The 16022-nt window shown below is 39.6% G+C and overlaps 1 protein-coding gene across 12 annotated transcripts in view; it reads left to right on the top strand.

The window, feature by feature from the left end:
* Window positions 1-16022, top strand: part of SPEF2 (sperm flagellar 2) — a 201707-nt gene that overhangs the window by 54260 nt on the left and 131425 nt on the right. For all 12 annotated transcript variants that reach the window (XR_003591923.3, XR_009596799.1, XR_009596798.1 and 9 more), the window contains 2 exons: window positions 12383-12602; window positions 15741-15895. Coding sequence is in view for 7 of the 12 variants with exons in the window: in XM_027980125.3 (XP_027835926.2) it covers window positions 12383-12602; window positions 15741-15895 (375 nt within the window). In the remaining 5 variants the exon portion in view is untranslated. The remainder of the gene's footprint in view (window positions 1-12382; window positions 12603-15740; window positions 15896-16022) is intronic.

The following is a 16022-nucleotide window of genomic DNA, read 5'->3' as shown; positions in this document are numbered from 1 at the left end:
CCTGAGTGAATTTGTTCTCTGTGGGCTGAATATCAGTTTGAAGCCTGTGTTACTCAGGAAGTGTTGCTGGATAACTGACTGAAGCAAAGTGATCGATTTTAGTAGATGAGTCTTAAGGTCATGTGAAGAGATCTTTTTTTTTTTTTTTAATTGTGGTTGCTGTGTTGTTTGAGTGTGTGTGTTTAAAGATATCCATTGTATTAGCTCAGGCTACCAAAAGAAAATACTGTAGGCTTGGTGGATTCAACAATAGGGATTTATTTCTCATAGTTCTGGGAAATCCAAGACCAAAGTCCCAGCTGATTTGATTTCCCAGTGAGAGCTCTCTTTCTGAATTTCTGACAGCCACCTTCTTGTCATCTTCTCACATAAAGGAGGCAGAAAGAGAACTTTGATCTCTCTTCTTCTTCTTCTTCTTCTTAAAAGGATCCCAATTCCGTCACAGAGCCTCCACCCTTATCAGTTCAGTTCAGTCACTTAGTCATGTCCAACTCTTTGCGACCCCATGAATCGCAGCATGCCAACTCCTGTTCATCACCAACTCCCGGAGTTCACTCAAACTCATGTCCATCAAGTCGGTGATGCCATCCAGCCATCTCATACTCTGTCGTCCCCTTTTCCTCCTGCCCCCAATCCCTCCCAGCATCAGGGTCTTTTCCAATGAGTCAACTCTTCACATGAGGCGGCCAAAGTATTGGAGTTTCAGCTTCAGCATCAGTCCTTTCAATGAACACCCAGGACTGGTCTCCTTTAGGATGGACTGGTTGGATCTCCTTGCAGTCCAAGGAACTCTCAAGAGTCTTCTCCAACACCACACTTCAAAAGCATCAATTTTCAGCACTCAGCTTTCTTTACAGTCCAACTCTCACAACCGTACATGACCATGGGAAAAACCATAGCCTTGACTAGATGGACCTTTGTTGGCAGAGTAATGTCTCTGGTTTTTAACATGCTCCCTAGGTTGGTCATAACTTTCCTTCCAAGGAGTAAGCGTCTTTTAATTTCATGGCTGCAATCACCATCTGCAGTAATTTTGGAGCCCCCAAAAATAAAGTCTGACACTGTTTCCACTGTTTCCCCATCTATTTCCCATGAAGTGATGGGACCAGATGCCATGATCTTAGTTTTCTGAATGTTGAGCTTTAAGCCAACCATTTCACTCTCCTCTTTAATCTCATCTAAACCTAACTGCCACCCAAAGGCCCCACCTCCAAATACCATTACAGTGGAGAGACACAACATATGAATTTTGGAGAGACAGAATTCAGTCCATTACATATGTGTTTATTCAAGACACTTATAAAATGTCTCAAAGCTCAGATTTACTAGTCAAGTAAGGAATCCCTGGTTTCAAATGAAATTGTTTCATGGCCTCTTCTTTGCCTTTCCGGGAAAGAAATCTTAACTGAATGACTTACCTTCTGACTATGAATTTATGTTGGTTTTATCTTTTAGTTTCAAACATGCAAGAATATATGTGACTGTTAAGTAGGTAGAGTAAGTAGTTGCTTATATGATGGGAGTGGAGATTTTCTGCTGGGGCATTACACTTTGACAATTCTGCCAGCCATTGTACCTGATGCCCCATATTATCATGTGTGCTGAAGACAAGGATGGATGCATCAGAGGAACCTGCTAAAATATAAACATTTCCCAAAATAGATAACCAGAATCATGATCAGCCTCTAAAGTAGGAGCCAAGAAGGAAGCTTGGTACTGAACAGAATGTCCTCATGTTTGCCATATGCATTTCATAGCTGTAATGTTCTTCTGTCTTTGCTTAGATTTTTGCCCCCAGCTCCCTAAGTGAAGTGTAAGTTGCTCAGTCATGTCTGATTCCTTGCAACCCCATATACTGTACAGTCCGTGGAATTCTCCAGGCCAGAATACTGGAGTGGGTAGCCTTTCCCTTCTCCGGTGGATCTTCCTGACCCAGGAATCAAACCTGGGTCTCCTGCTTTGCAGGAACATTGTTTACCAACTTAGCTATCAAGAAAGCCCAACTCCCTAAATTTCTCCTCAAATGGTAAGGCTTTCGAGGCTAGGCATCATCATGTAGCTGTGTCCTGGTAGAATCACCATTTTGCCCTAGAATACTCATTAATGGCGATCAAGTGTACCGATACTCACAAAGCAAAACATCATTTTATTAGTTTTCAAAAGTATACCTATTGATGGCTTAGCCCCAAGAATGCGTTCTGACTATTTTGGGCTAAGAACTTCAGATGACTGGAGTAGGCTTGGCCAGAAGTCTGGCACTGTGCCTGTGGGGTATGTGTCTTATGTAATGGAAGGGAAGCTTGGGTCACTGGTAGAGTGAAAAGAAAGTGAAGTCACTCAGTCGTGTCCGACTCTTTGCGACCCCATGAACTGTAGCCTACCAGGCTCCTCAGTCCGTGGGATTTTCCAGGCAAGAATACTGGAGTGGGTTGCCATTTCCTCCTCCAGGGCATCTTCCCAACCTAGGGATCGAACCCGGGTCTCCTGCATTGTAGGCAGATGCTTTAATGTCTAAGCTACTACTGGTAGAGTATTTAGCTTCAAATTACTAGAACTGAAAACAAACTAAGTTCATTGGAAAACCATGGTAAGAGCAGTTGAATTCAGGTAACAAGATCAAGACATTAGACCAGAATGGAGAAATGATTTGCAAAATTAAAGAATTGGTACCTAGATAGAAGTAAAATGGAAAAAGGAGTAAGAAGGATATAACCAGAAAGAAGAGCCCTGGGTGACTGATATGAAGTTCACCATTCATTGTTTTTTGCTCTGGATCGCATAGAATAGAGAGAATCTAATTCTGCCGCTGGCTCCTCATCTAGAACCAGCCAAGACAAGGTGGTGAAAATCTTCCCTAGGCTTCCTGATTTTCTTGTTCATCCTTTGTTACTCTGACAACTATAGGATCCAGCTTCTGTACCACAAGTCCAACTTCTCTTCAATCAACTGCTCAGACTTCCCACCAAATATTTTAGAGATAGCTCTAGGGATCTGGTAGATAAATATGGCAAGAACACAGTGAGGTTCAGTTCAGTTCAGTTCAGTCACTCAGCTGTGTCCGACTCTTTGTGACCCCATGAATCGCAGCATGCCAGGCCTCCCTGTTCATCACCAACTCCCGGAGTTCACTCAGACTCAAGTCCATCGAGTCCGTGATGCCATCCAGCCATCTCATCCTCTGTCGTCCCCTTCTCCTCCTGCCCTCAATCCCTCCCAGCATCAGAGTCTTTTCCAATAGGTCAACTCTTCGCATGAGGTGGCCAAAGTACTGGAGTTTCAGTTTTAGCATCATTCCTTCCAAAGAAATCCCAGGGCTGATCTCCTTCAGAATGGATTGGTTGGATCTCCTTGCAGTCCAAGGAACTCTCAAGAGTCTTCTCCAACACCACAGTTCAAAAGCATCAATTCTTGGGTCCTCAGCCTTCTTCACAGTCCAGCTCTCACATCCATACATGACTACTGGAAAAACCATAGCCTAGACGGACCTTAGTCGGCAAAATAATGTCTCTGTTTTTGAATATGCTATCTAGGTTGGTCAAAACTTTTCTTCCAAGGAGTAAGCATCTTTTAATTTCATGGGGTTAGTAACCTCAAAAAACCTTAATGGATCCAAGAAAGTCTTTGACTTTTGGTGTTGGGCAGATGTGTTGGGCTGAGGAATAGAGAAACTTCCATCCAAATGATGCCCTACTCTACCACTCCTATCCAGTACCAGAGTCTGTCAGCCATATCATTGAGTACACTGACCCTACAGTAGTCTTTCATACATTTGTCAATGCCATTCCTAAGCTATTTTGGAGCATTGTATACCTCTTTGGTGGCTCAGATGGTAAAGAATCTGCTTACAGTGCAGAAGACCTGAGATTGATCTGGGTCAGGAAGATTCCCTGGAGAAGGGAACGGCAACCCACTCTAGTTTTCATGCCTGGGAAATCCCATGGACAGAAGAGCCTGGCAGGCTACAGTCCATGGAGTCGCAAATAGTCAGACACACCTAAGCGACTAGCACTTTCACTTTCACACCTCTTTGAGATATCAGCGTTTAGTAGTGAAACAAGAAAACAGAGTGACTGTGGGCATTATTATGAGAGAAGGTATGCTGTTTGGAAAAACCGTGTGAATTTTGCAGTGACAAGATTAGAGCAAGTCATAGTGTCTCCATGCTTGTGACATTTGAGAAATTCTAACCAAGCCTGTCTGACTGTCCCTGGCTGGTCAATGGCAACAGATGGGTGAATTCCAATGTAGAGGCCTCTGGAAAAGTTCTTTCTATGGTCTGCAAGACCATAGATATTAGTAAAATAGCGATCTGGAGGGAGACTGGCACCTCCCTGATGATGAACAGAGCATAGTTTGAGCATCTAAGGAATGAAGATTGCTGTTTTCATGAGGATAGTCACCACCACCAGAATTGTCTGTGGCACAAGGAGAGATCTGATATAAAGTCCATTGTAATGCCACCCCAAGGGCGCTTGGACTTCAGGAGAAACGAAGTAGCTTTATTTTTATTTTGTTTTAGACTCAGGCAACTGAGCTTTGAAAAGTGCTAGGCTGGCTACACAGCTGCTGCAACTTCCAGGGTGTCACATTCAATGCCTTGGAGGGCCATGTGGCTTGCCAGGACACAGAATGAACCAGTAGTGGGAGCCTGTCATTTCGGGGCAAATAAGGTGTTCTTTCCATGATCTCAGTGGGTGACTTTGCGTATGTGGAGTCAGACTGCTAAGCAGAATCTCCTGCCTGCTGTTTGCATCTGATTTGTCCTTGGGTTTCAATAAAACTGAAATGTGTTTGGAACAGGGGATCTCTTAAAGTGGCTTCATCTCAGTTACCCCCTGGTAATCAAATCTGAAGACAAAGTATCGGCCCAGTGATTCCAGCTGCATGACTTACAAGTAATTGGTAGCTCAGAGTTTTGGAAAAAGAAGCCTGCTGTGACTCACAACTGCTGAGCTTGCTGAATTTCTAAACTTGTCAGAAGGTAGAGTTATTGGATTGCATAGGGAGGTGTCATGTGGGCTTGTAGGCTTTGTCACTTTGTTGGTGACTGACCATAGCCAATTTGAATTTTCCTCCTTCCCTCCCATCTACAGCCATATCACCCTAAATGCGCTTGATCTTGTCTGAATTTTCCTCCAAAAATAACCACAAGGTACATGGATGTTGTTGTCCTGGTCTTCTTTTGTGACAGGCTAGAAGTTAACATGTCTGTTTCCATAGTATAATATCGGAGAAGACTGGGGAAGACTGCCTCTGGGACAGAAGTGAGCAGGCTTCTGAGTGAAAGCCATTATAGGATCAGAACCAGTTCTTCATATATCCTAATGAGCCAGAATTAACCATGAGATCAACTGATAGAAAGGCACTGGCTATTCACAGTGCTGCTTCTAGCCTGAACAGTCTTCAGCTGAGCAGAGCAGGTGAAGCTATGATAACATCTGCTTTTCCTTTGTTACCATGGGCGACACTTGCACTTCCTGGCCACAGATAAGATGTGGTCCAGACTGAACAATCTAGCTTAGAGGGATGTGGTGGCATACCTTCTCCCTAGAGGTGCACCTACCATGCCAACGTCAGTCAGTGAGAGCTGCCCAGCACCATGCCCCTGCCTCATCTGGAAGTCAAGGGCCAGTCTGTCTGGCAGGAAGGCGTAGCCAGACATCTGACCAGACTCTGACCTGACTGCAGGTCAGGTGACCTTAGAAAGGCTTCCAGTCTCACTCAGCCAGCTCATCTTTTCAGGTTGTTCTGAGTTCTTCTTGGAACTGGGTGTTGATACAGAGCTTGTTCCATGACAGCTCTTGGAAGAGAGGTCAGGATTGAGCTGCCCATCACCTAACTGGACCTCTTTCCTTCCTCCTTGTTAGAGGCAAAAGAGCATAGCATCCATTTTTCCATCAATCTTTCCCATTTTTGATAAGAACCTGCCTCTCAAACAGGTCCCACACAGTAGTCAAGCCCTATAGGGTTGCCAGTTTACATAAGCTGAATTTCCCATCTGGCAGAATACCCAACCACCCTTTCTTCTTCTGAGAACCAGGGGTGGTTATAAGGAACTTTAAAGTCTGAATTACAAACATAAGCAGTTCCTCTAGATTCCCTCAGGGTTTGGGGGTGGTTGGAGGAGAAAGTCTGGGAAAGCAAGGCAAAGGACAGAGGCTCAAAAAAGCTACGAGCTGATACCTTAGTACTTCCCTGTGGAATTTGATGTCTTCCTGAGTGCCAAATCCTCCAAGCATAGTAACCGGAATGCAGCTCCTAGACTTTCCATGTTGCCATAATAATAGATGTGCATCTGTGATATTTGATTCCCTCTGGTAGGAGACAGGACAGACCTGAACAGAAGGTCAGCCATGAGAACTAGCTCCAGGGCTCATTGAATTCTCAGAGCTGGAACAAAGGTGGTCAAGATAATTTACCTGAAGTAGTCAGAAACAGGAAGAGACAAAGGTGGGACCAAGCCAAGTCCTTTGAGTAGGCCAATGATCAAAGCTGAGATTGGGTAAGAACCAGACTAGAGAATGGAGATGAAGCCAGCAGATTGGTAGCTAGGCAGGCCAGGACTCAGATGAAAGGCTTGGAAGTTAATTGCCACAAACAGAACTAGAATATCTGCCAGTCATGTGGAATACCCTGGGTCAATGTAATCCGTGAGACCCAAGACAAATATCCAGTTAGGAAAATGAAACTAACCGGATCATAATAGCTTGGCATAGAACAGACCTTACCTCTTCATTCAGTCAGGCTGCTCCTTACCCCCTCAGCACCCTGTAAAAATCTCTGGCAGAACTTCTTACAAAGTCCCATTTTATAAATTCTTTATAATTTAGTACATTTTAACTGAGATGCTTCCTGCTGCCATGAAAAAGGATGCCTTGGTTTAATGGAGAAGCTCTTTGAAAAGCATACTCCAAGCTGTTACTTCAAGACCTGCTTCCAGGGTTAGCTAGTTTCATACATTGTGGATTCTTGTTAACTTCCATCTGTGAGGGTGATTCTTGCTGATCTTATCCTAGATTTTAGGTTGGCTTGTGTCTATTTTATTTGGAGAACTAAGTCATCCTTGTACTTAATCAAAATTAATAAGAGGCAATGTCCACGTATTCACTCATTTATTTAGTTCACATATATTGAGCCTATATTTGATTGATTCACTCGTTCATTCAATAAATATTGAATGCCTATTAGGTTCCAGCATGGTTCTGGGAATTGAGAGTGAAAAAAAGAGCCTTCAGAAACAAAGTCTCTTTAGCTCATTGCCATTGTCCTTAAACTAGTTATCTTTATTCCGGCCTAATTTCTCTATTTTTTCAGTTTTCCTTTTCCCTCATCATGTTCTTAATCCAACCTGACACATCTCCCTTTACTTACCCTTTATCTTTAGTCTTATTAGGGATTTCACAACTGTATTTTTAAGGTGATGCTGTAAAATATGTTCTACCAAATACTCAATCTGTCCATCTCCACTGGTCCTCTGCCTGACCTAAGCCTTCAGTTCTCTTTGTGGTCAACATTCTATCCCATTGTGTCTGACCACATTCTACAACTAACCAGTGAGGGAAGAGGGCTTTATTCTGACCCCTTGTGAGGACGCATGCCTTTCTGATTACAGTGCACTTCTTGATGGGCAAAAATGTGGCTGCTGTCTCCCTTAAGGGTATTACCATGTGTGCTTCCAGCAGCAACAAGAGAACTTCTGCTAATAGTTAAGCATTCAAAATCAGTGGTCACACAAGTCTTTCACTCAACCTTTATAACAACCCTGTGAAATAGATATCATTATCATACAAAGATGAAGGAATTGACAAGAGTATAAAGCACTGAGTGCTCATTCAGTCATGTTCGACTGTTTATAACCACATGGACTATAGCCCATGAGGCTTCTCTGTCCATGGAGTTTCCCAAGCAAGAATACTGGAGTGGGTTGCCATGCCTCCTCCAGGGGATCTTCCCAAACCAAGGATTGAACCACATCTCTTTCATCTCTTGCATTAGCAAGTGGATTCTTTACCACTGCACCCCCTAGGAAGTCCTCATAAGTTATTAATAAGTGCTTTAATATCTCTGGTTAGGCAACAAACCTGTATGTCTTTCCTTTTTAAGTACATATTTTTATCTGTACAGTTCTGTTTATGCTTCAACTTTAGAACCATTTGTGATATCTTGAAGGAAAAATAAATAAATAGCACTAACACTTTTGTTTCATTACATTAAATCAGATTACTTTGGAGAAGAATTAAGTGGCTTATAATTTTGGACTTTTTTGAACTTCCCTTTATTCAAGTCATTTTTCTTACACTCGTCAGTAGAAATGCAAGACTATGCTTAGGTTATATTTTTCTCATCAATTCCAGTGATTTTTGTCAAAGTTTCTAAATGCAATTTAAAAAGTTGACTTATGCTAAGTAAGCAGAAAAAATATCCAAAATATGTTAGGTAGTTCAGTGACTCAGTAGGTTCAATTCAAGAACTATGCTCAAGGTTAAACTTCCAAGGAAAATTACCAGAACCATCACAGCCAGATCTGATGAGAAGACGGTCACCAGCACAGAGCACTGGAAATTCAGGTTGCAGCAGCTACCTCTGCACCAGGAACTCAACTGCTAATTCTAGGAGCACTACTACTTTTTCTATTTTTTTTTAGAAATTTGCTTGATTTACAATATTGATTTACAATTGTTGGTTTACAATGGTGTATTAACTTCTGCTGTCCAGCAAAATGATTCAGTTATAAATATATGTGCATTCTTTTTCGTATTCTTTTCCATTATGCTTTATCACAGGCTATTGATTAGAGTTTCCTGTGCTATACAACAGGACCTTATTAGTTATCCATCCTGTATATACTAGTTTATATCTGCTAAATCTGCTAACCCTAAACTGCCAATCCTTCCCTCCCTCTCTTGCCTCCCCTTTGCCAACGTCAAGTCTGTTCTCTGTGTCTGTGAATCTGCTTCGTAGATATGTTAAATTTTCTACTTCTTTCTTTATCTTATTTGCATTGGCTAGAACTTCAAGAATTGTAAAGTAAAATAAAGTAAAAAAAAAAAGAAAAATGTGTTGTTCACTTTGGCTCACCATTACATATTGGTAAGATATGTAAAAAAAATGTTAGGCCAGTCATACTCAGTTTGTAGCATACTAAGAAATTTGTTTAATTTTTTTTCTCATCAGAAATGAATTTTGAATTGATCAGATGCTTCTTGGTCAAAATGATCGTATGCTTGTATTTTAACCTATTAATGTGATATATGATAGGTTTTCTCATTTTTAACCTTCATTATATTCATGAAGGAACTCGTATTCAGTCATGTAATATAAAGGTTTTGAGCACATGTTCTGCAGTCTGTCTGCCTGAGTCCTTACTAAGCTCTGCCATTACCATTTATTGTGACTATGAACTTCCCAGGTGGCACTATAGGTAAAGAATATGCCTGCTAATGCAGGAGACATGAGACTCAGGTTTGATCCCTGAGTCAGGAAAATCCCCTGAAGAAGGGAATGGCAACCCACTGCAATATTCTTGCCTAGAAAAATCTCATGGACAAGGATCCTGGTGGGCTACAGTCCATGGGATCACAGAGTCAGACATGACTGAGTATTTGAGCACACACACACATAGAAAAATATAACTTAGTTTCTATAATTCTCAGGGTTTTCTTCTGCAAAATTGGCAAGATAATTATACTTATGTGGAAAGAGCAAGAGAGTTCCAGAAAAACATCTATTTCTGCTTTACTGACTATGCCAAAGTCTTTGACTGTGTGGATCACAATAAACTGTGGAAGATTCTGAGAGAGATGGGAATACCAGACCATCTGACCTGCCTCTTGAGAAATCTGTCTGCAGGTCAGGAAGCAACAGTTAGAACTGGACATGGGACAACAGGCTGGTTCCAAATAGGAAAAGGAGTACGTCAAGGCTGTATATTGTCACCCTGCTTATCTAACTTCTATGCAGAGTACATCATGAGAAACGCTGGACTGGAAGAAACACAAGCTGGAATCAAGATTGCTGGGAGAAATATCAATCATCTCAGATATGCAGATAATACCACCCTTATGGCAGAAAGTGAAGAGGAACTCAAAAGCCTCTTGATGAAAGTGAAAGAGGAGAGTGAAAAAGTTGGCTTAAAGTTCAACATTCAGAATATGAAGATCATGGCATCTGGTCCCATCACTTCATGGGAAATAGATGGGGAAACAGTGGAAACAGTGTCAGACTTTTATTTTGGGGGCTCCAAAATCACTGCAGATGGTGACTGCAGCCATGAGATTAAAAGACACTTACTCCTTGGAAGAAAAGTTATGACCAACCTAGATAGCATATTCAAAAGCAGAGACATTACTTTGCCGACTAAGGTCCATCTAGGCTATGATTTTTCCAGTGGTCATGTATAGATGTGAGAGTTGGACTGTGAAGAAGGCTGAGCACCGAAGAATTGATGCTTTTGAACTGTGGTGTTGGAGAAGACTCTTGAGAGTCCCTTGGACTGCAAGGAGATCCCACCAGTCCATTCTGAAGGAGATCAGCCCTGGGATTTCTTTGGAAGGAATGATGCTAAAACTGAAACTCCAGTACTTTGGCCACCTCATGCAAAGAGTTGACCTATTGGAAAAGACTTTGATGTTGGGAGGGATTGAGGGCAGGAGGAGAAGGGGACGACAGAGGATGAGATGGATGGATGGCATCACTGACTCGATGGACGTGAGTCTGAATGAACTCTGGGAGTTGGTGATGGACAGGGAGGCCTGGCGTGCTGCGATTCATGGGGTCGCAGATTCGGATACGACTGAGCAACTGAACTGAACTGAACTGAACTGAAGAGTTGTATGAGAATCATTAGAAATAATTCATGAAAACAGCAGTATATGGGATATACTGAATGTGTAGTAAATGTCAATTAATATAGTTGTTTTGTCTTAATATAGGCTGATTGTTGTCAGTATTTTATGCATGATTCTTGCAGTATATTTCCAAATGAGTTTGGTTTGTTATTTTCTTTTTTGGATGCTGTTTTTGTCAATGATCTTTGACACCTTTTTAGTATCAGTGTTACATTAGTCTCGCCAAGCAAACTGGAAAGCTATCTTCTTCCATATTTCAGAAGACTTTAAATAACATTTAAATATCTGTTTGAGAAATGAAAATTTTTCTTTTTCTTTTTCTGTTAGTAGTATCATCAAGTTTCCCAGACACAGTTCTTCAGTAATGTTTTTCTTTCTTTCATGCCTTTCATATTTACAAATATTCCTTTTAAATTAATTTTAATTATTTGTACTTTCTTAAAATATCATTTTACCATTTGTTAATAAATTCAAATTTGTCATAGTAGAGTTGTATATAATATTTTCTTAAGGATTTTTAAGTCTCCTTAAAATCTGTTGTCACTGCCCTTCCTATGTTAAAAAAAATTGTTACTTGCTATATTTCACCCTTGTGCATAACTGGTTGCAATTTCATTATGATCAATATGAATAAGTTCTAGAATTATATCAATAAAAATATCTTAATAGTATTGCTCTCTAATTTATCAATCCCCATTATCATGAGTTTCTTCCTCCATGTTCTTTTCTAGTTATATAAAAAAATTCTTTTTTTCCTATTTTCAACCTTAGTTCACTTTCCTTCTTTTTATTTTAGATCAAAGCATTTTAAGCTAAATGACTATGAGTTTTCCTCTAACTACAGCTTGATTTCATCTCATATTTTAAAATAAATCTATCATTTTAATATTTTTCTCAGTCTGTCATTTACAAATGTTTATTTACAGTTTTAATTTTTCATTAAGAATCATTCAGAAAGCCAATCTTTACTTATTAAAAATAAAATTTATTTCTAGTTTTAGTGCACAGAAGTCAGAGAATGTGAACTGTATAGTTGTTGTTTTGTCTTTGTTTTACTTTTCCTCTAATTGTTTGATCATTGAAGCCAGAAACTTAAAGAAACTGGAAGACGAATATAGGAAACTTAGAGGACAACACATTGGTCATGAAAATTCTCTTTTATCTATCTTCAAAATATTTAAAAATAGTTTAGTATTTGCATACAGTAGCCCAATAACTCTTACTGTCTTTTATCTATCTACTGATAGCATCAATTTAAGTGTGTTAATACTCAACTGGCATTACAATTTGTCTCTACTCAATATGTCTACTTTCATAAAGTGTTAAGTATTTTAGAATTTATTTTTTATTTCTATATGGGAAGCTTATTTTTCACTAATATAAGAGTATTATGTTATTATTCATCTATGTAATATAACTATTTAAAGTACTGATTCACTTTTGTTTGTTATCATTTGTATTTATTTTCAATTTCCTACATGCTTAAATTCCACTTTTAAGAATATTTCTGTTTTGTTTTATTATTATTTTTACAGAACATGGTTGGAGAATGGGCCTTACCAGAAGAAATGGTTGAAAACTTACCACCCTCCAACAATTGCATATTGGGCCATGTGATTCACAGACTAATTGAAAGTTCTCTTCCTCCTCAAGTTGAATCTACAGTACCTGAGTTACCTTCATTTGCTATAAAAGGATGCTTGTTGGGGAAAACCTTTAGTGGAAAAACTACTGCTCTAAAGGCTCTAGAGAAAAGTAAAATTTATTTTCTCTTTTTTTTCCTTTATTGATTTCTATTTACAGTGAATATAGCTGCAAATGGCTCTGTCTGTAGAAAACATACATGAAAATCTGCTAATATATTTGGAAGTTCTAGCATTAAGAATATTGTAATAAAGTGATCACATAACTTATTGTCCAAAGCAGACACTTTTAAGAATATAGAGTCATGAATCAGAACTGTCCCAAGGAAACCTGGATCTATGAGCTTGCTATATAATGATGATGTATAGTATAAAGGGAAATAATATCTTAAACCTTTCATCATAGAGTTTACTTACTTTTCCAATAGATGAAATAGGAAAATAACAACTTGTCACATATAGAAAAGATATAGACTTAAAATTGTAACTGTTTTCATCCTTCACATCAATTGAGTTCTTTCCCTTTCATGAACTTTTGGCTTTTTCTCTAGAAGTTCTTTCAATTAGAAGTGAAATCACAGATTTCCATCTATTTAATAATTTTTCTTTAATACTACTTACCTATTACTGTTGTTAATAAGTGAGTATTATCAAAGAAAAGCTAATTAAATAGAATATGCCAACAAATTTGGAAAACTCAGCAATGGGCACGGGACTTGAAAAGGTCAATTTTCATTCCAATCCCAAAGAAAGGAAGTGCCAAAAAATGTTCAAACTACCTCACAATTGCACTTATTTCACATGCTAGCAAAGTAATGCTCAAAATTTTCCAAGCTAGGCTTCAATAGTACATGAACCAAGAACTTCCAGATATTCAAGCTAGATTTAGAAAAGGCAGATGAACCAGAGATCAAATTGGCAATATCCGTTGGATCATAGAAAAAGCAACAGAATTCCAGAAAAACCTTTACTTCTGCTTCACTGACTATTCAAAAGCATTTGACTGTGTGGATCACAACAAACTGTGGAAAAATCTTCAAGAGATGGGAATACCAGACCACCTTACCTGCTTCCAGAGAAATCTGTATGCAGGTCCAGAAACAACAGTTAGAATCAGACATGGAACAATGAACTGGTTCCAAATTGGGAAAGGAGTATGTCAAGGCTATATATTGTTACCCTGCTTATTTAACTTATATGCAGAGTACATCATGCGAAATGCTGGCTGGATGAAGCACAAGCTGGAATCAAGATTGCTGGGAGAAATATCAATAACCTCAGATATGCAGATGACACCACCCTTATGGTAGAAAGCAAAGAGGAGCTAAAGAGCCTCTTGATGAAAGTGAAAGAGGAGAGTGAAAAACATAGCTTAAAGCTCAACACTCAAAAAACTAAGATTATGGCATCTGGTCCCATCACTTCATGGCAAATAGATGGAGAAACAATGGAAACAGTGACAGACTTTATTTTCTTGGGCTCCAAAATCACTGCAGATGGTGACTGCAGCCTTAAAATTTAAAGACACTTGCTCCTTGAAAGAAAAGTTATAACAAACCTAGACAGCATATTTAAAAAGCAGAGATATCACTTTGCTGACAGAGGTCTGTATAGTCAATGCTATGGTTTTTCCAATACTCATGTATGGATATGAGAGGTGGACTATAAAGAAAACTGAGCGCAGAAGAACTGATGCTTTTGAACTGTGGTGTTGGAAGAGACTCTTGAGAGTCCCTTGGACTGCAGGGAGATCAAACCAGTCAATCCTAATAGAAATCAGTCCTGGATATTCATTGGGAGGACTGATGCTGAAGCTGAAGCTCCAATAGTTTGACCACCTGATGCAAAGAGCTGACTCCTTGGAAAAAACCCTGATGCTGGGAAAGATTAAAGGCAGGAGAAGAAGAGAAAGACAGAGGATGAGATGGTTAGATGGCATCATCGACTCAATGGACATGAGTCTGAGCAAGCTCCAGTCGACAGTGAAGGACAGGGAAGCCTGGAGTGCTGCATGCATGGGGTTGCAAAGAGTCGGACATGACTGGGCAGCTGAACAACGATTACTGTTTTACTAGAAAATTTAAAAATTTTACTAAGATCAGTCTGTATTAAGACTGGTAGGTCATTATTGAGATGTTAAATAGACCTGTCTAAAGCCTGACAAAACCCAATGAGATACCACTCCACACCCAATAAGATGAGTATAATTTTTTAGGAAATGGAAAATATGTGTTGGTGAGGATATAGAGAAGTTGGAACTCTCATACATTGCTTTTGAACGTTAAAATGCTGTAACCACTATGGAAAATAGTTGGTGATTCCTTGATAAGTTAAATAATTACTGTATGACTACAGCGATCCCACCACTGGTATATACTCTAAAGAGTAGAAAACAGGTGGTCCAAAAAAAAATCCCTTGTACAGGAATATTCATAGCGGCATTATTAATGATAGAGAAAAGGTGGAAACAACCCAAATGTTCATCACCAATGAGTCATTAACAAAATGTGGCATATCCATACTATGGAATACTACTCAGTCACTCTTATGTGCTGCAACATAGATGGACTTTGAAAACATCATAGTAAGTGAAAGAAGTCAGATACAAAAGACCACATATTGTTTGATTCCTTGGATATAGAACGTCTAGAATAGGCAAATCTCCAGACAGAAAGCAGTTTGTTCTTGGGGGCAAGGGTAGGAGATAGGAAGTGACTGCTTAATTGATGCAGGGTTTCCTTTGGGGTGATCAAAATTTCTGGAAAAAAGATATCAGTAATGATTGAACAACATTGTAAATGACCGTAATATTGAAATGTATCTTTTAGAATGGTTAAAATGGGTCATTTTACATCGTGTGAATTTTTGTTGCTGTGTAGTTGCCAAGTTGTGTCCAACTCTTTTGCGATCCCATGGACTGTAGCCTGCCAGTTTTCTCTGTCCATAGGATTTTCCAGGCAAGATTACTGGAGTGGGTTGCCATTTCCTTCTCCAGGGGATCTTCCCAACTCAGAAATCGAACCCACACCTCCTGAGTCTGCTGCGTCTGCAGGCAGACTCTTTTACCACTGAGCCACCAGAGAAGCCCCGTATGAATTTTACCACAGTATTAAAAAAAAGAAATCTTGACCCAAAAAGCATTTCTAGGAGACCCTAAACAGAATCTTCTAAGTTTGAAGCCAGCACTGAAGAACAATGATTCAATTTCCTAAATGAAAAGCTATTCGTAAAATAATCTTTTGTATTTTAGGCTTTCCTATTCAGGTACTTTCTATTGACACTCTTGTTCAAGAAGCTATCCAAGCATTTCATGACAATGAAAGTATCAGCGGGGCCCATGGACTTCAGAAAGCACCTGAAGAAAAGGTTTTACCAGTTAGGCGAAAGAGTGGTAAAGAAAACCAGGCAAGTGTGACCTTAGTTTTCTTCTCTGCACTTCATACATTAGAGATTTCCAACTGGCTGGCATCTAAGAGATCCTCTAGACCAGAGATTGGCAGAGTTTTCTGTAAAAGTTCAGACTGTAAATATT

Source organism: Ovis aries, chromosome 16 (genome assembly GCF_016772045.2).
Source record: "Ovis aries strain OAR_USU_Benz2616 breed Rambouillet chromosome 16, ARS-UI_Ramb_v3.0, whole genome shotgun sequence".
NCBI lineage: Eukaryota > Metazoa > Chordata > Mammalia > Artiodactyla > Bovidae > Ovis > Ovis aries.
This window is presented reverse-complemented; position numbering and strand designations above follow the sequence as displayed.